Source organism: Oncorhynchus masou, chromosome 3, assembly GCF_036934945.1.
Source record: "Oncorhynchus masou masou isolate Uvic2021 chromosome 3, UVic_Omas_1.1, whole genome shotgun sequence".
In the NCBI taxonomy this organism is placed as follows: Eukaryota; Metazoa; Chordata; class Actinopteri; order Salmoniformes; family Salmonidae; genus Oncorhynchus; species Oncorhynchus masou.
In genome coordinates, this window is record NC_088214.1 from 31501142 (window position 1) to 31521336 (window position 20195).

The window sequence follows — 20195 nt, forward strand, 5'->3', positions numbered from 1 at the left end:
GTATACTGGTATACACATCGCTGTATGGGTTTTGACTGACAGCTGTTCTGAACTTGAGCAACGCACGGGTCAAGAAGTTGCCCCCATCCCTCCTGCTAATGGGGAAACTTTTGCCAAATTGTCCAAGTGAGGGAAACGCTGTAAATTAAAAAGGAATCAATGTATTTTGAAAGATGGCAATTGTAATAAATACAGCTTTGACGTCATACAAGCAAGCCAAACACAAATGAATTAAAATGTGCATTTCACATTTCCATATCATAAAACTCATAGTACAGTATTAATGTTTATGATCACTATGTTTGATGTACAGTTACAAGATGACATGGCGTCACACCCTGGATTGTTCTGAACAGAATGAGCCTGTTTGTCTATTGTGAAGACAATTCCCCGCGGCACACCTGAATGCACTCATTTATAACTTCGCTAGTCATGTTGGCAATAGAACAAGCTTTCAAATGATGCCCACCTGACCCATATTGCAATTTATAAATGGGCCAGTTCTGGATTGCAGCTACCAAATTTTCCAGGATTTTTTTATCATGTTACTGAATGTATCCAGAGTATTTTCAGATTTCGTTATCAACAAATGCGGCGAAAAGTACAGTAAACGTAAAATGCACATAAAATCAACATTGTAGTGTTTGGATTCAGTCTTGTGTCATGTGAACTGTTGTGACCTCAACGTTGGTCTAATCATTTTCCCATAACCTCCAAACTGTTTCTTTTCAATTGCTACCATGCTTACGCTGTTCATATTTCTACTGTTGGAAACATTTACATTTAGCCCTATCCATACAGGTCAATTCCCATGAGTGTAACGGGTTAAAACACCCCCAAATGAGAACGCTATTGAACAGAACTAGAGTTGTGAAATGTTTAAACAAGCTAGCTCTGGGGTATAGTAGTGGATGTACAGTACACTCCCCTCCATATGTATTTGGACAGGGAAGCTAAAATTGTATACAGTATTTGGCTCTACAGTCGTGAATGACACAAATGACAAAGAATGACACAAATATTAATTTTCACAATGTTTGCTGCTTTAGTGTCTTTAGATATTTTTGTCAGATGTTACTTTGGAATACTGAAGTATAATTACAAGCATTTCATAAGTGTCAAAGGCTTTTATTGACAATTACATGAAGTTGATACAGAGTCAATATTTGCAGTGTTGACCCTTCTTTTTCAAGACCTCTGCAATCCGCCCTGGCATTCTGTCAATTAACTTCTGGGCCACATCCTGACTGATGGCAGCCCATTCTTGGATAATCAATTCTTGGAGTTTGTCAGAATTTGTGGGTTTTTGTTTGCCCACCTGCGTCTTGAGGATTGACCAATGGGATTAAGGTCTGGGGAGTTTCCTGGTTATGGACGCAAAATATCGATGTTTTGTTCCCCAAGCCACCGAGTTATCACTTTTGCCTTATGGCAAGGTGATCCATCATGCTGGAAAAGGCATTGTTCGTCACCAAACTGTTCCTGGATGGTTGGGAGAAGTTGCTCTTGGAGGATGTGTTGGTACCATTCTTTATTCATGGCTGTGTTCTTAGGCAAAATTGTGAATGAGCCCACTCCCTTGGCTGAGAAGCAACCCCACACATGAATGGTCTCAGGATGCTTTACTGTTGGCAGGACACAGGACTGATGGTAGCGCTCACCTTGTCTTCTCCGGACAAGCTTTTTTTCTGGATGCCCCAAACAATCGGAAAGGGGATTCATCAGAGAAAATGACTTTACCCCAGTCCTCAGCAGTCCAATCCCTGTACCTTTTGCAGAATATCAGTCTGTCCCTGGTGTTTTTCCTGGAGAGAAGTGGCTTCTTTGCTGCCCTTCTTGACACCAGGCCATCCTCCAAAAGTCTTCGCCTCACTGTGCATGCAGATGCACTCACACCTGCCTGCTGCTATTCCTGAGCAAGCTCTGTACTGGTGGTGCCCCGATCCTGCAGCTGAACCAACTTTAGGAGACGGTCCTGGCGCTTGCTGGACTTTCTTGGGCGCCCTGAAGCCTTCTTCACCACAATTGAACCGCTCTCCTTGAAGTTCTTGATGATCCGATAAATGGTTGATTTAGGTGCAATCTTACTGGCAGCAATATACTTGCCTGTGAAGCCCTTTTTCTGCAAAGCAATAATGACGGCACGTGTTTCCTTGCAGGTAACCGTGGTTGACAGAGGAAGAACAATGATTCCAAGCACCACCCTCCTTTTGAAGCTTCCAGTCTGTTGTTCAAACTCAATCAGCATGACAGAGTGATCTCCAGCCTTGTCCTCGTCAACACTCACACCTGTGTTAACGAGAGAATAACTGACATCATGTCAGCTGGTCCTTTTGTGGCAGGGCTGAAATGCAGTGGAAATGTTTTTGGGGGATTCAGTTTATTTGCATGGCAAAGAGGGACTTTGCAATTAATTTCAATTCATCTGATCACTCTTCATAACATGATGGAGTATATGCAAATTGCCATCATACAAACTGAGGCAGCAGACTTTGAAAATTAATATTTGTGTCATTCTCAAAACTTTTGGCCACGACTGTATACTCCAGCATTTTAGATTTGAGATAGAATGTTTCATTTTAGGTGACAGTACAGGTTTCATTTTAGGGTAATGAGTATGTTCATACATATTGGTTTTACCGTTTAGAAATTAAAGGACTTTATGCATGCATCTCGTCCCACCATTTAAAAAAGTCACAAGTATTTGGACAAAAGTTTAGTATTTGGTCCCATATCCCTTGCACACAATTAAACATGTTAGCCTCACTGTCCAAATACATTTGGAAGGGAGTTTATGTGATAGCTACTTTTCCTCTAGTAGCACACCATCCACCACATGGCTGCCTTGCTTAGAGCTACTAATGCATGACCTCATGGCGCTGTGACCTCACAGTTGCGTACGACTATTTCTAACACACAGCAACAGGGGCTACATACATCCCAAATGGTACCCTATTCTCTATGGGTCCTGGTCAAAAGTAGTGCTCTACTGTATATAGGGAATAGGGTGTCATTTGGAACACACCCAGAGAGAGCCATGATGACCATTCCCCCTCCACAGATTTCAGCTCGGTCTGAAAGAGTGGATCAGCCTGTGTTAGCCATTTATACCTACCATGGCTTATTACCACACACACACACACACACACACACACACACACACACACACACACACACACACACACACACACACACACACACACACACACACACACACACACACACACACTTCCTAAAAATGGTGAGAGAATGTTGACATTCATACCTCACCAGCACAACCATCACTCCCTCCCTCCCCCCGGCCCTAAAAGCTGCCACCTGGCCCTCTCTCCACAACAATTAGGCCTTCATGTTCATGTTTCCTCCTGTCTGTTTGTCTTGCCTTGTTTGTGTCCCAAATGCTACCCTATTCCAGGCCCCGGTTAAAAGTAGTGCAATATATAAGGATATAGACTGTCATTTGAGACGCAACCCTGGTTGTCGTCACAGGAGGGACAGAGCTGTTTTCATGCCTGGCACAGGAGCCAGCCCCGTGCTGAATCAAAACAGCCTATTAAGCCAAATCAGCTTTTAGCCTTTCACTGGCACAATGAACTACTACTACTATGATATAGATACCTTCCCCTCCTCCTCCCTTCATCCCTGGTAAGTGGTGAACACATTAAAAATGGTTGCCTAAAATATATTTGCCTATTTGGACTGATAAGCTGTGTATCATACCCTTTCACTTATTCCACATTCACATTTACCCATATACACACAATACCCTTTAATGACAAAGTGGAAACATGTTCTTAGAATTTTGTGAAAGTTTATTGAAAAGGAAATACAGAAATCTCATTTACATTAAGTATTCACACCCCTGAGTCAATACATGATAGAATCACCTTCGGGAGCGAATACAGCAGTGAGACTTTCTCAGCAAGTCTATGAGGCGGTGTGTCTAGACTTGAAAGTTCATGCAGCTTTTGTATTCTGATCACGGAGTTCCGAACACGTCCTGCATCTACATTTACATTCATGTCCACATTTCCACAAAACGGTGGAATAGGCAAAATATGATAACACAACTAAAAATTGTTTTTCTAAATATTAGCTAGCTGGCTAGCATTTATGAGGCCAGCAAACAGGTCCCCACATACTAGGAATGTACTTACTCCAACGTTAGAACGAAAAGGTGTCTCTCGGTCCCAAAACACGTTTTCCGGAGACTTGTGGGAGGAGCGCTGATGACGTCGCCCACAGTACGCGCGTTCGGTCGCCTGATTGTGCCCAAACTGAGGAGAAATCTGCACACAATGCATCCCTGACCACCTCCTGAAGTGGTCAGCCAGATCTGAACACAATCAGACCACAATGAGACTTTTGTGCATCTAGACCCGTCTTTTCAATACGATCTTTGTATTCTGATAGCAGAAGTCACATGTATGTGTCAGGTGTAGACACAACCTTAGAGCTTTGCACACCTGGATTGTACAATATTTGTACAAAACTGTAACTAGGCTACTCAGGAACATTCAATGTCATCTTGGTAAGCAACTCCGGTGTATTAAAAAAAACTTGTGTAACCCTTATTTAACTAGACAAGTCAGTTAAGAACAAATTCATATTTACAATGACGGCCTACCCCGGGCAAACCCGGACGACGCTGGGCCAATAGTGCGCCGACCTATGGGACTCCCAATCACAGCCTGATGTGAAACAACCTGGATTCAAACCAGGGGCGGTAGTGATGCCTCCTGCACAAAGATGCAGTGCCTTAGGCCACTGCGCCACTCGGGAGCAGTATTTTTGGCCTTGTGCTTTTTTATTGTCCTACTGACAGGTGAATATCTCCCACTGTCTGTTGGAAAGCAGACTGAACCAGGTTTCCCTCTAGAATTTAGCCTGTACTTAGCTCTATTCTGTTTCTTTTCATCCTAAAAAACCTCTATAGTCCTTGGTGATGACAAGCATATCCAAAACATGATGTGGCAGGTAGCCTGGCGCTTAGAGCATAGGGACAGTAACCGAAAGGTTGCTTGTTCGAATCCTTGTGGCAGTAAGATGGGAAAATATGCCGTTCTATCCTTGAGCAAGGCAGTTAAACCCTCCCAACAACTGCTCCCCGGGCATCGAGGACATGGACGTTGATTGAGGCAGCCCCCCACACCTCTCTCATGTTCCGGGGAAAGTATAAAAGATCGATGAAGAATCCAGCTACGAACTGGTCCATTTGTCACAACTTGGGGAAGCTCATGGAAGACGGTGTGGCCACATTACCATAAAACTGTTTATATAATAGCCTCAGATATGAGGTTTACATCTAATTGTTGTATATGATGAATGAGTGAGTATGATACTGTTTGTATAATTGTGTAAAATGATTTTGGACTGTTTAATGAAGAAAAACACAATTCCCTTTTGATTTGAACTAAATCGGAGGACTGCCCCTGAGCCCAGTTAGGGACAGACATCCTGGGACAGCCCTTTTCGGCCCTTCCGAATAAAACCCCGACTCAGGTTTTCGATCAGCAGACCGAGCTTACCTCAATTACGAGATGGCTAAAGGTTGCAGACCATGTTTTTCTCCATTAGGATGACAAAGGTTGTAGACCATTGTTGAATATTTTGACCATACCACGTGGTTAAACTCTTAGACTATCGATACCGACAGAATAAGAACAAGTCTTTGATATTAATTACTAGTCTGCAGCTAGGAATTCGGTATCATTGAACGCGAAGAATGACAACCGCCGAAACATCCATTTTATAACGAAACAAATGAATGACAGTCTGAACTATCCCCTCTAACCACAACCAATAGAGGGAGAGAGATGGACAATTCTACAAAAGAAACAAACTTTTCACCAGTGATCAAGACGACACACTGAGCGTAAATATATATATTGATTGCAATTGTTCCCGAATGAGTGAGCGTTCATGTGTAAAGGATTAGCATTTCAATTGTTATAATTACCACTCGGTAGTGACTTAGTCGACCCCCACTTCCCCTTTTGTCTAACAAGCCGCCTTACTGGTTTAGCCCACTAGGGCACATTCTCCTATCATTTCATGTAACCATATTCACTGTTTGTTTATGCATTTCTGTGACTTACTTAGTTAGTAATAAATAAATTATTTAAGACAATTGATGTATGGATGACTCATAGTGAAGACTGGGTTCGTGCAGATAACCAACAATTTACGATGTTTGGAATGAGACTAACGTGAGGTTAAGTAAATCATTAATTAATTCGAAGACCAATTGGTCAGATAAAATATCTGAAAAGTTATTTTAGGGAATGATAACTTTGTAATCTGACTATTTTTCCTTGGTTCCCCGACTTCCTAGTTAATTACATTTACATGATTAATCAGTCTAATCGCGTAAGACTAATTACAGAGAATCTTTGATAAAAAACTGTAAGTCTTCAGTTAATGATAGTAAAGACACAACAGTTGTTGATCCATCCTCAGTTTTCTCCGATAACAGCCATTAAACTCAAACTGTTTATTGTCACCATTGGCCTCATGTTGAAATCCCTGAGCAGTTTCCTTATTCTTTGGCAACTGAGTTAGGAAGGACGCCTGTTTCTTTGTACTGACTGGGTGTATTGATACATCATCCAAAGTGTAATTAATAACTTCACCATGCTCAAAGGAATATTCAATGTCTGCTTTTTTTAACCTATAAATAGGTGCCCTTCTTTGCGATGTATTGAAAAACCTCCCTGGTCTTTGTAGTTTAATCTGTGATTGAAATTCACTGCTCAACTGAGGGAACTTAGATAATTGTATGTGTGGGGTAGAGAGATGAGGTAGTCATTCAAAAATCACGTATGCAACTTATGCGACTTGTTAAGCACATTTTTACTCCTGGTACATATGTAGGCATGCCATAACAAAAGGGTTGAATACTTATTGACTCAAGACATTGCAGCTTTTCATTTTTAATTCAATTTGTAAAAATGTCTAAATACATGATTCCACTTTGACATGTTGGGGTATTGTGTGTAGGCCAGTCACACACCATTTTAAATTCAGGCTGTAACAACAATGTGGAATAAGTCAAGGTGTGAATACTTTCTGAAGGCACTGTACGTAGCGCAATACTTGTAGAGGTTGCCATTTGGGATGCGGGCCAAGGATACAATTAATATGTCCTGTAACTGTAGTCCATTCCCTCTGAATAGACCAATACCAAGACTTGATTTCCCTAAAAACACTTATATTGTAGGCCAGGCCAGTTCCACACCACAACAGCAATAAGAAGCAGGGTTTGCAGTCGTGCAGTTGTCACTTACTTCAAGCCTGGAATGTCCAGCATATTTGTGAGGCCTGTCCAGTTTATGTCCAGAAACTAAAAGGAAAAAGAAAACATGCCTTTGAGTAACAGAGAAAAACAGCAGAACTCAGAGGAACTCTAGGAAATCTATAGGGCGTGATGAGCCCAAACAGAGTGGGACTACTACTGAGTGCACCACAAACACAGTCATTTCATATAAACTCATCTCATTTAGGAAGTCAAGCAAAAAACAGCTCCTTGTCTTCTAAGCTTATGGAGAGCATTCTCATTAGGAGGGCATCAGCCTGCTCCATTGCACTGGTAAACAATAAGACTAGCCATTTCTGTACACTAATGCAGAGAGGACATGCATATTGTGGGGTAGGCTTTAGCTTTGTGTGTTTCCTGCCAACCCTAGTTAAATAAGCACTGAATAGCAAGGCTACTGAAGCGCAAACAGCTTAACGTTTTAATCAAGTGTTCTCATCTAGCTAATACTCTCATTCAGATTTTCATTGTAATAAAATGAGTAGAAAATGACATACACAATTAGTATAATATCAAAAGTTCAAGTTGTTTTCTAAGAGTTTAACTAAGCATAAACACTCGCAAATAAAATCTAAGAAAATAATTACCAATTTTGTATTTAAGATTGATGAGAGTTGTGTTTTAATAAGAAGTCTATAGAGAGAGTTGACAAACAGTGAATCTATCTCAGCGACTCAGATATTATCAGCAGAAGAGGAATTTCCAATGGCTAAAAAGCAGCAAATTGGAAGCTGCTCAACAGCTAATAAAAGCTTGTCCATGAGGAGTACAGTTTCCTAGGAAAACACAAAAAAGCACTCATTCACAGCAGCATAAAAAACTAGCCAAAAGACATTAATTTGAACTGGTTCTAACTGACATTTCCAGAGCAAGGCAATAATTGATACTTTATAATGAAAGATGTTATCCACTTTCATCATGTCATATCTTTGAAGACAGCTACAAATGACTGCTACAGTATCTGGTAAATGGTTATTACTTTGACCTGAACAGTGAACACGGACATTAACTTTAAAAGCGGTATCTAGAGCGGAAAGCAATTTTCTTTTCACTGTCGATAAGATTGAAACACTGTATAGGGAGACAGATTGAATGCTTACAAGATTCTCACTACAGGGCAAACTATACCGTATCTACAGTAACTGCACGTACTGGTTTCATGGAAGAGAGGACTGTAGGCTGTACAGTATGTGGTATGTCAAATGGCACCCCAGCCTGGTCTCAGAGAGCCAAACGTATTATATTTGACGAAAATCCGTCCCGAATCTCATCATGGACAACTTTAGCATTTCAGCACCTACTATACTTTTTTGCTACTTTTTAACTACTTAGCATGTTAGCTAACCCTTCCCCAAACCCTAACCTTAACCCTTCGACCTTACTCCTAACAATAACCCCTAACCTAACGCAGCATATCATACTCAAGCAGTTGAACGTAGCATATCATACTGAAGTAGTCGAACGTAATACAGTATATCATACTAAACAGGTCAAATGAGACCAAGATGTAGGATACTATACGTCCTACAATTTGTAATATATTGTACAACCGCTATTACAAATAGTAGGCCTAACGAAAAGTAACATATGTGTTTTGCTATGAGACTGAATTGGGCACCCTATTCCCCATGCAGTACTTTGCATTACTTTTAACCAGGGCTTTTGACCAGGGAATAAAGTGCCATTTGGGACGCATCCTTAGTGTGGATTGGATTCCAAACAAATACTTTAACGCCAGTTCGAAGTTTTCAGGACAATGCCAGAATGTGTGCAGCAACGGTGCACTGTAGCTTCACAATACTGCACGACTGCAAAACGACTTAGAACAACACCAAACATTTAGTAGGCTCAGGAATGAACGTAGGCCTAGACAGTGTTCCAGGGTCGTAGCTGAAGGAATCAAACTTTCTGAGAATGCTGTGTTGTGACAGTCTCTAGGGGAACACAGCCTTGTGACCTGGCTAGCTATGTTACTGGGTTAGTCTGATCAGTATGGTGAAAGAGCCATGGTTGCATATCAAATTCCCCCCTTTCCTATATAGTGCATTACTTTTGTGCACTACATGGGTAATAGGGTGCCATTTGGGATGCAAGCCATGTCTTTCTCTGTTCCAGTACCCAAGCCAGAGGATCTGCCCACTGAATCATAGAACACTGCCTGTGTGCCACTCCCCAAAAGCAACAGAGAATGCTCTATGTTGGCTCCTCTCAGTTTATGAGTCATACATGCCATCAAGAAAACTCAGGTGACAGCAAAGCAGTCTAGGCACATTACCTCTCCCATCAAATTAACGTTATTTTCAGACACTTACGGTTCAAAGGTTTCTAAAAACATTGACTGAAACAGTGTTTGAAATAAGGAGAAGGGGAGGCCTAAATCAATTGTAGATAAGAATCAAGCCTCTGCCCGAAACCTGGCATTATCGTTTTCTCTAAGTAGTTTCCTACCACATTAGCACACTTCTTACCATAAAAGGACTGGCATCAGTCTAAAGGTTGTCATAGTTACCAAATAAAGTCAACCAAACATGTCTCATGTGCCAGTGGTCATCCACTAAGAGAGTCATGTCATATGTGCCCGTGATCATCCACTAAGAGTCATGACTCATGTGCCAGAAGTCATCCACTAAGAGAGTCATGTCTCATGTGCCAGTGGTCATCCACTAAGAGAGTCATGTCTCATGTGCCAGAAGTCATCCACTAAGAGAGCATGCTTGTGTCCCAAATGGCACCTTATTCCCTATATAGTGCACTACTGTAGACCAGAGCCCATATTAGTGCACTATAAGGAATAAGGTGCCATGTCTCTGAACTGTGGGTCTGCAGCAGTGTGTGAAGGTCGAGGACAGGGGGCAAGGTGAGATTGTGTTTCTAACTTTGTTCACATTTAAATTGCTCATTTAACAATGTCTGCAAAGCTGAGAAACATGCTATTAAGCAGCTCAGAAAGTCAACATCTGGGTGATTTAAGACGAGGACTTGACTTGTAGCGTACATACAGTAAGCAGACATTAGTGCAAAGCATAAATCTGTTACGGTACAGCTTAAAACTCTACCGTTTAAACGTTTTGTCTACGGAACATTTCAGGCTAAATTCAAGCTTGTCAAACATTTATGTTTGGTCAATTGTCAAAAGAGACCAGAGGTGACATTTTATACCAGGAAAAATGACATCTATTCTCCCACATACAAGTAAAGCGCTGCAGGCACAAGCTTTGACAGGATTCTGTCCACGACACAGCAGCATTCTTTCCCATAACGAACAGCTCTAATGACCTAAAGGCCTACAAGGTAAACAACATGCTGTGCTCTTGTGTGATCATGGCAGTGTTCCTTCATTTTTCTTATTCAACTATAACACATTCCAGCAAAATTAGGAACTTCTGAATTCTGGCAACAGAATGAGTACATTTCTCACCTAATCCAATTCTCACCTGGATTTTAATGTATTGTCAAGCAAGGAGTGGCACGTGATGCCTTACCCAAAATGCATAACACAATACAGGACACAAGAAGGAATGGCTGACAGTGATCAGGTGATGATGACGCTTTCAACACTTGTCTAAGGCCTGGGCGTTTATGATGATTTTCCTGTCTCTCCTGATGTTGACACAGATATGTTTCACAGCCTGCTCCCCAATGTTCTGACTACAGTGGGGATACAAAGAAGAAATAGCTGCATCCCAAATGAAACCCTGTTCCCCAATCCCTACATAGTACACTACTTATGATCAGAGTCCTATGGGCCCTGGTCAAAAGTAGTGCACTACATAGGGAATAGAGTGCCATTTTGGAAGGAACCATAAAGAGCAGCGACTGGTTGACTGGCAGGCAGGCTGCAGAGCAGTCCAAACCGCTGTCTGGCTTTTATCTGGAGAGGCAGGACGGCGGGCAGCATGCACCCACTTAGCCTTCACAAAGTGGATTTAACTTATTCAGGAAAACCGCCCTAATGTTGGAAACAAACATCATTATGTTCTAATCTAGAGTGATACTGATTTATTTCCCAAGCAACAGCACACAATATTTGATATTTCAACAGGTTTTTAAAGGACCAAAGAGTTTGTCTGCTTCGTGTTTTCATTTTTGCCTTGAAAAAAAAGTGATGCCGCTATTGTCATAGCCCTGCTAACTAAGCCATGACTCTAGACAGCAACCTACCAGTAAAATGCATTGATTATATCCAAGGTTCATTTTTTTAAACAACAACAATCAGCGCTGTTTATAGATGAAGAGCACATGACAAGGGTCTCAATGTAATGACGTTGGGTTAAACAATTGCCCTCTGTTAGTCAGTGGAAAGAAAAGGTGGTTTCCTCTTTGGTTATGACCGCATGGCAGGAGAATGCTGCAGCATCAAACAGTCCTGGTGAGGCCTTTTATCCTGGCTGGCTGCACTGCTCCACTCCACTCTACATTCAAACACACAGTGGCTCCACTAGGCAGCCTCAGCAGCGCCACTCACATTTCCACCTCCCTCGCCCCCAGCTCAGTCGGGCACAGGTTACCAGCCAGTCCTAAAGGGTGTCAGATACCTCACTGACGGTAGCTTTGAGACCAAACAACGCAACTTAGACTGTCTGTCAGGGTAGAGGGGCAGGAGGATTATGAAGGACTAGCGCTTTCCAGGTAATGCCGTCTTCAAGGGGCGGTAAATCCAATGGAAATGATAGACTGGTTAGAGGGGTAGACCTTTCACTCATTCTTTTAAAAGTCTCTCTGACTGCACTACAGGTCAGAGGTGAACGTGTATATAGACACCATGGGCTCTATAGCAGTCTAGCCTGGTCCCAGATCTGTCAAGACAGAAGAGACAGATGAGGGACCAGGCTAAAAAGAATCCAGTTCAAGAGAAATAGCAGAGCGCAAGAGGTTAAAATAAGGCTTAGACAGACGGCTGTTTGTCGCTCTTACGGACTTCACTACGGCCCAGTCTTCATCCCAGGACTTAGACCAATGACTCGGACCAGATCAGGGAGAAAATAGCACTGGCAGATACTGTACTGGGGATCTGTGTCAGCCCTCTGGTCAATCTCTGTGTTCGGTGTTTGTAGGGCTAATGGCAGCTCCTCGTCTCAGCTGCAATGTCTCTACTAACTCTATTGTTTTAACGCTGTGTCATTGCATCACAACTGATACTAAAAGTGGTTCGGATTTTTTATTTTTTTATTTTTTTTACGGATTACGTTTTAAAAATGAGCGTAGTTCTAGACAGGCTAGGAAAATACATGTGGCTTGCTATTGTAATCAGGACTGGACTGTAAAGGTTGGTTCTGTGTGACGATTATCGAGTTTAACTGGCGAGAAATGATTCATCTCAGCTGCTCTGGAACGATCTGCTCACAGCACCGGTCCAACACTAACTGATTTTAGTTGCTTTAGGGGTTAATATGTCTTCGGCCAAGAGGGGAGGGGTTGTAGTATGAGATGCTATAGATTGGATGTCCAGCTGATTTACCATAGACCTTTAATGAGTAATAACAGGCGATAAGCAGCATAGTTCGTCGTAGAGGTAAATCAATATTAGGAGTAAGCAGAAATCCTACCCAATGTGAGAGACGCCGCCTCGACTGCATAACAGCACAGAGGAGTCTCCAAATAAAGCTCATTTGCTCTCCCCACCCCGACACCGAGGCGATAAGACCCATATCTTACGGATAAACACAGCAATGCTAATTCAGACCCATAACGTCACACCACTAAAATTAGAACATGTATCGACCACAGAGACAGATGGCGAGTGGCTACTGGTAATCAACGTCACCTGAAACTGAGTCTGGTGAAAATAAGGCCAGAGTATTATTGACTAGCTAGGAAATATATCCAAGCTATTGTACCTATTATCACTTCGGTTGTGATGACTGAAGAAAATAAATCCAAAAGGAAGTAGTTACAGTGCCCTTCTTGTCCTTTTGATGGCATGTCTCATTCTCCTCAGGGATCCCCTATCAAACACTCAATCTATAACAGATGCTGACACACATGAAGACAGTAGTCAAGGAGCAGGGGATGGACTAAGTCTGCGTCCCAAACGGCACCCTATTCCCTACATAGTGCACTACTTTGACCAGAGCCCATCAAAAGTTGTGCACCATATAGGGAATTGGTATTAATTTGGGATGCAGACCAATTATAATTAGACTTGGGCTTCCTAAAACTGGAGCTCAACAAAATGTCCTTCACATCCAGTTGTCTGCAGAGGTTTAAAACCACTACAAGAGTTGTAGAATTAGTCTAAATGGCTGCCAGTACTTACAGGCTTCTTCAGGAAAAAGACAGCTAGGGCTCCGATCAATGGCATGTCTCCGAGCAAGGGCTCCATGACGACCCTCAAGACACCTTGAAGCTGCAGAAAACAGGCCAAATCAGTGGCTTTTCAGAAGCAGAGCATCAGTCTTACAACATATGTAACAGTGGTATGATAAATACTCTTATTATCCACAGCTTCCATATCACTGTCTGTGTAGGTAATGGGCCTTGTGAAAATATCCCTTCCTTTTCAAGGAAAAGTCTGACCAGCTTTACACTGATTCCATAAGTTATCCATCAGGACTGAAATGACTCTTCTCAGAAATGTTGCCACACTGTCTTGAGCTCCAAATGTGGTTGCAATTAAACACAAAGTCATCCATTAACATGCAATGGAAATATTTGACCTTTATATTTAAATAAGTGATCACTCTAATTTAAGAGGACGTTTTCGATAATCATACTCTATGTGGACTTATTCTCACGTTCACAAATGATTACAGTGAAAAGCCAGCCACCTATTAGGAGCCAACAAAACAGTCTGAAATCCGGACTGATACCTGAACAGCCTATCAGAGTGGACGCATAGACCACCTGAGAAGACAGTCTTTAATCTAGCCATAGACAACGGGTTTGCAATCTTTACTGTAGGCTACTCTGAATATAAAACTGTCTCTCTCTGATCTCGGAACAGCAAATATGCTGGTGGTTTGCAAGGGCAACCTCTGACAATATTGTATAATCACCTTTCATCCTTATCTATATGTGTCAACATATTGTGTGGAGAGAAAAACTGCAGTTTACATAATGCATAGCCAAATGTGGTGGTGGTTAATGGTTAGTCAGATCATCTCCAATCTGGTATATCAACTCTTCAATAGCGGGAGAAAGTCACATTTCAGAATAGTATGTAGTGTATTCATGTGTACGATATTAAAATCATGACTACCTGTATACTTTTTATACCAGCTCTGCAGTAGTATTTCTTGATGTCAACATCAATCTCTGTATTTCCAATGAAGCTGAAAAGATAAAACAAAACCAGTGTGTTATGATGCACAATTACATCTAATCAGAAACCTCTTCAAATTGAACCACAGTGCATGTGACTATACCTAATCTCCAGGTCCATGATAATCTGTCGTTTGTCCACATTCTCAGTGTACACTTTGACCCCGTTCACCCTTAGTGGCTGCAGAGCGAGAGAGCGAGAAAGAGAGAGAGAAAGAGAGCGAGAGAGAGAGAGAAAGAGAGAGAGAAAGAGAAAGAGAGAGATGATGGGATGACAAAGCAGGACCCACTGGTTGACAAGTGCCTCTGTGTGCTCAAACAAGGGAAAACTCCCTAACTGCGCTGGTCCAACCTCACGTCAAGGTTAACAAATATGAAAACAAATATGAAAATGTACATGGAGGAAACATAACTAGACATTGTTGATATATGGCTAATGACTCTAAACACCTATTAACTATATTACACAGACCAAACACCTATATAACAGAATATAGAACGCTTTCCATACAGCTTGACATAACAGTGGGAACCTAACCAACAGTAACATTGACCCCAGAACTCATCACAAACATACATGTATCTAAATGCCTCAGTCTCACCTTGTCCCCCATGTCGATCTTGGTGAAGCAGAAGGAGCTGAGGTGAGCGTTAGCCCCCTTCACAGCCGGCTCGATGGTCTCTCTGAACAGCTTGTCAACAAACTGACAGATGTACGGCCACATCTGTTTCACTGTCTGGGGAGGGAGACAACGAGGAAGACTCAGGGTCAGACGGGTCATATTCTCAAAGCTCAATGTCTGTCCGACACACCACACAGGTAACGGCCCTGTTCTCTGTAGGGTTTTATTTAATAGGACTAAATATTAAACTGTTCAATTGAAGATAAATACTTTAATCCTCAAAAGGAAAATTAGGAGCATTACTGTGTCATAGCTAACAGGTAGGAAATGGCCTCATAATTGCCTACCATTATCTCAACTGCCGCATTTTCTTTGTTTGGGTGTGGCCCTGCTACAGTTTCTTTGTTTTAGTGATGTTCCTTACCACATTTTGAGTCTACCATAAAAACAACAGCTTCTAACACTGTTGAATAACCAATAGAGGTCAAGAAAACAAAATGTTGCTCTTTTTATTATCTACTGCATCGTAGAAACATGGACTAAATCCCTAGACGTCTGTTTGTCACAGTAACACCTCCCTCTCCAGTGAGTTCTGGAAGTGAGAAGGGTCTCCAAGGAGGCTGGTACTGGAGCTGGGTTAGCAGAGCTCCAGATACGGGACGATTTATATCAGGCTGCTGCCTGCCAGCCTTCCAGACCGCCCGTCCCCCCCAGCCTGCCTGCCTAGTCCCTAGCCCGCCTGCCTCCCAGCCCTGCCTGCCTGCCTGCTCCCCATCCTGCCTGCCTCCCAGCCCTGCCCGTCCGCTCCCCAGCCCCCGCAGCCCTGCCTGCCTAGTCCCTAGCCCACCTGCTCCCTAGCCCGCCCGCCCGCCTCCCAGCCCTGCCTGCCTGCCTGCCTGTCCGCTATCTAGCCCGCCCGCCCACCTCCCAGCTCCCCAGCCCGCCCGCAAAGCCCGCTCCCCAGCCCGCCCGCCTCCCAGCCCTGCCTGCCTGCTCCCCAGCCCGCCCGCCTCCCAGCCCTGCCTGTCCGGCCGATCCCCAGCCAGCCTGCCTCCCACCCCTGCCTGTCCGTTCACCCGCCCGCCTCCCAGCCCTGCCTGTCCGCTCACCAGCCCGTCCCCCCAGCCCTGCCTGTCCGCTCACCAGCCCGCCCGCCTCCCAGCCCTGCCTGGCCGCTCCCCAGCCTGCCCGCCTCCCAGCCCTGCCTGCCTGCCTCCCAGCCCTGCCTGTCTGCTCCCCAGCCCGCCCGCCACCCAGCCATGCCTGCCTGCCTGTCCGCTATCTAGCCCGCCCGCCCACCTCCCAGCTCCCCAGCCCGCCCGCAAAGCCCGCTCCCCAGCCCTGCCTGTCTGCTCCCCAGCCCGCCCGCCACCCAGCCATGCCTGCCTGCCTGTCCGCTATCTAGCCCGCCCGCCCACCTCCCAGCTCCCCAGCCCGCCCGCAAAGCCCGCTCCCCAGCCCTGCCTGCCTGCTCCCCAGCTCGCCCGCATCCCAGCCCTGCCTGCCTGCCTGCCCGTCCGCTCCCCATGCCGCCCGCCACCCAGCCATGCCTGCCTGTCCGCTATCTAGCCCGCCCGCCCACCTCCCAGCTCCCCAGCCCGCCCGCAAAGCCCGCTCCCCAGACCGCCCGCCTCACAGCCCTGCCTGCCTGGCCGCTCCGCAGCAAGCCCGCCTCCCAGCCCTGCCTGTCCGCTCACCAGCCCGCGCCCCCCCCAGCCCTGCCTGGCTGCTCCCCAGCCAGCCCGCCTCCCAGCCCTGCCTGTCCGGCCGCTCCCCAGCCAGCCCGCCTCCCAGCCCTGCCTGTCCGGCCGCTCCCCAGCCAGCCCGCCTCCCAGCCCTGCCTGTCCGGCCGCTCCCCAGCCAGCCCGCCTCCCAGCCCTGCCTGTCCGGCCGCTCCCCAGCCAGCCCGCCTCCCAGCCAGCCCGCCTCCCAGCCCTGCCTGTCCGCTCACAAGCCCTGCCTGGCTGCTCCCAGCCCGCCCGCCTCCCAGCCCTGCCTGTCCGCTCCCCAGCCAGTCCGCCTCCCAGCCCTGCCTGCCAGCCCTGCCTGTCCGCTCCCCAGCCCGCCCGCCTCCCAGCCCTGTCTGCCTGGCCGCTCCCCAGCCAGCCCGCCTCCCAGCCCTGCCTGTCCGCTCACCAGCCCGCCCGCCTCCCAGCCCTGCCTGTCCGCTCCCCAGCCAGCCCGCCTCCCAGCCCTGCCTGCCAGCCCTGCCTGTCCGCTCCCCAGCCCGCCCGCCTCCCAGCCCTGTCTGCCTGGCCGCTCCCCAGCCCGCCCGCCTCCCAGCCCTGCCTGCCTGCCCGTCCGCTCCCCATGCCGCCCGCCACCCAGCCATGCCTGCCTGCCTGCCTGCCTGTCCGCTATCTAGCCCGCCCGCCCACCTTCCAAGCCCGCCCGCAAAGCCCGCTCCCCAGACCGCCCGCCTCCCAGCCCTGCCTGCCTGCTCCCCAGCCCGCCCGCCTCCCAGGCCTGCCTGCCTGCTCCCCAGCCCTGCCTGCCAGCCCTGCCTGTCCGCTCCCCAGCCCGCCCGCCTCCCAGCCCTGTCTGCCTGGCCGCTCCCCAGCCCGCCCGCCTCCCAGCCCTGCCCTCCAGCCCGCCCGCCTCCCAGCCCTGCCTGCCTGCCCGTCCGCTCCCCATGCCGCCCGCCACCCAGCCCTGCCTGCCTGCCCGTCCGCTCCCCATGCCGCCCGCCACCCAGCCATGCCTGCCTGCCTGCCTGCCTGCCTGTCCGCTATCTAGCCCGCCCGCCCACCTTCCAAGCCCGCCCGCAAAGCCCGCTCCCCAGACCGCCCGCCTCCCAGCCCTGCCTGCCTGCTCCCCAGCCCGCCCGCCTCCCAGGCCTGCCTGCCTGCTCCCCAGCCCTGCCTGCCAGCCCTGCCTGTCCGCTCCCCAGCCCGCCCGCCTCCCAGCCCTGTCTGCCTGGCCGCTCCCCAGCCCGCCCGCCTCCCAGCCCTGCCCTCCAGCCCGCCCGCCTCCCAGCCCTGCCTGCCTGCCCGTCCGCTCCCCATGCCGCCCGCCACCCAGCCCTGCCTGCCTGCCCGTCCGCTCCCCATGCCGCCCGCCACCCAGCCATGCCTGCCTGCCTGCCTGTCCGCTATCTAGCCCGCCCGCCCACCTTCCAAGCCCGCCCGCAAAGCCCGCTCCCCAGACCGCCCGCCTCCCAGCCCTGCCTGCCTGCTCCCCAGCCCGCCCGCCTCCCAGGCCTGCCTGCCTGCTCCCCAGCCCGCCCGCCTCCTAGCCCTGCCTCCCTGTCCGCTCCCCAGGCCGCCCGCCTCACAGCCCTGCCTGCCTGCCCGTCCGCTCCCCATGCCGCCCGCCACCCAGCCATGCCTGCCTGCCCGCTATCTAGCCCGCCCGCCCACCTCCCAGCTCCCCCCCAGCCCTGCCTGTCCGCTCCCCAGCCCGGCCGCCTCCTAGCCCTGCCTGCCTGTCCGCTCCCCAGCCCGGCCGCCTCCTAGCCCTGCCTGCCTGTCCGCTCCCCAGCCTGCTTGCCTGTCCGCTCCCCAGCCCTAAGTGCTCGCCAGCCTCCCCAGCCTCTCAGCCAGCCTCCCCAGCCTCTCAGCCAGCCTCCCCAGCCTCTCAGCCAGCCTCCCCAGCCTCTCAGCCAGCCTCCCCAGCCTCTCAGCCAGCCTCCCCAGCCTCTCAGCCCTGCCTGCCTCTCAGCCCTGCCTGCCTCTCAGCCCTGCCCGCCTCTCAGTCCTGCCCGCCTCTCAGCCAGCCTCCCCAGCCTCTCAGCCAGCCTCTCAGCCAGCCTCCCCAGCCTCTCAGCCAGCCTCCCCAGCCTCTCAGCCAGCCTCCCCAGCCTCTCAGCCAGCCTCCCCAGCCTCTCAGCCCTGCCTGCCTCTCAGCCCTGCCTGCCTCTCAGCCCTGCCTGCCTCTCAGCCCTGCCTGCCTCTCAGCCAGCCTCCCCGCCTCTCAGCCAGCCTCCCCGCCTCTCAGCCAGCCTCCCCGCCTCTCAGCCAGCCTCCCCAGCCTCTCAGCCAGCCTCCCCAGCCTCTCAGCCAGCCTCCCCAGCCTCTCAGCCAGCCTCCCCAGCCTCTCAGCCAGCCTCCCCAGCCTCTCAGCCAGCCTCCCCAGCCTCTCAGCCAGCCTCCCCAGCCTCTCAGCCCTGCCTGCCTCTCAGCCCTGCCTGCCTCTCAGCCCTGCCTGCCTCTCAGCCCTGCCTGCCTCTCAGCCCTGCCTGCCTCTCAGCCCTGCCTGCCTCTCAGTCCTGCCTGCCTCTCAGCCCTGCCTGCCTCTCAGCCCTGCCTGCCTCTCAGTCCTGCCTGCCTCTCAGTCCTGCCTGCCTCTCAGTCCTGCCTGCCTCTCAGCCCTGCCTGCCTCTCAGCCCTGCCTGCCTCTCAGCCAGCCTCCCCGCCTCTCAGCCAGCCTCCCCGCCTCTCAGCCAGCCTCCCCGCCTCTCAGCCAGCCTCCCCAGCCTCTCAGCCAGCCTCCCCAGCCTCTCAGCCAGCCTCCCCAGCCTCTCAGCCATCCACCCCAGCCTCTCAGCCAGCCTCCCCAGCCTCTCAGCCAGCCTCCCCAGCCTCTCAGCCAGCCTCCCCAGCCTCTCAGCCAGCCTCCCCAGCCTCTCAGCCCTGCCTGCCTCTCAGCCCTGCCTGCCTCTCAGCCCTGCCTGCCTCTCAGCCCTGCCTGCCTCTCAGCCCTGCCTGCCTCTCAGCCCTGCCTGCCTCTCAGCCCTGCCTGCCTCTCAGCCCTGCCTGCCTCTCAGCCCTGCCTGCCTCTCAGTCCTGCCTGCCTCTCAGTCCTGCCTGCCTCTCAGCCCTGCCTGCCTCTCAGCCCTGCCTGCCTCTCAGTCCTGCCTGCCTCTCAGTCCTGCCTGCCTCTCAGTCCTGCCTGCCTCTCAGTCCTGCCTGCCTCTCAGCCCTGCCTGCCTCTCAGCCCTGCCTGCCTCTCAGCCCTGCCTGCAGCAGGGGAAGTACTGCAGCAGGGGAAGTGCTGCAACAGGGGAAGTTGGTATCAGACCTGGGTTCAAATATTATTTTAAATACTTTATCATCTGT

At 48.9% G+C, this 20195-nt stretch overlaps 1 protein-coding gene across 2 annotated transcripts in view; it reads right to left on the reverse strand.

Moving 5' to 3' along the window:
• Window positions 1-20195, reverse strand: part of LOC135514571 (extended synaptotagmin-2-like) — a 62954-nt gene that overhangs the window by 27845 nt on the left and 14914 nt on the right. For both annotated transcript variants that reach the window (XM_064938007.1, XM_064938010.1), the window contains exons 4-8: window positions 15178-15312; window positions 14680-14756; window positions 14514-14586; window positions 13572-13661; window positions 7287-7342 (exon numbers count right to left, since the gene is read on the reverse strand). In XM_064938007.1, coding sequence (XP_064794079.1) covers window positions 7287-7342; window positions 13572-13661; window positions 14514-14586; window positions 14680-14756; window positions 15178-15312 — 431 coding nt within the window. The remainder of the gene's footprint in view (window positions 1-7286; window positions 7343-13571; window positions 13662-14513; window positions 14587-14679; window positions 14757-15177; window positions 15313-20195) is intronic.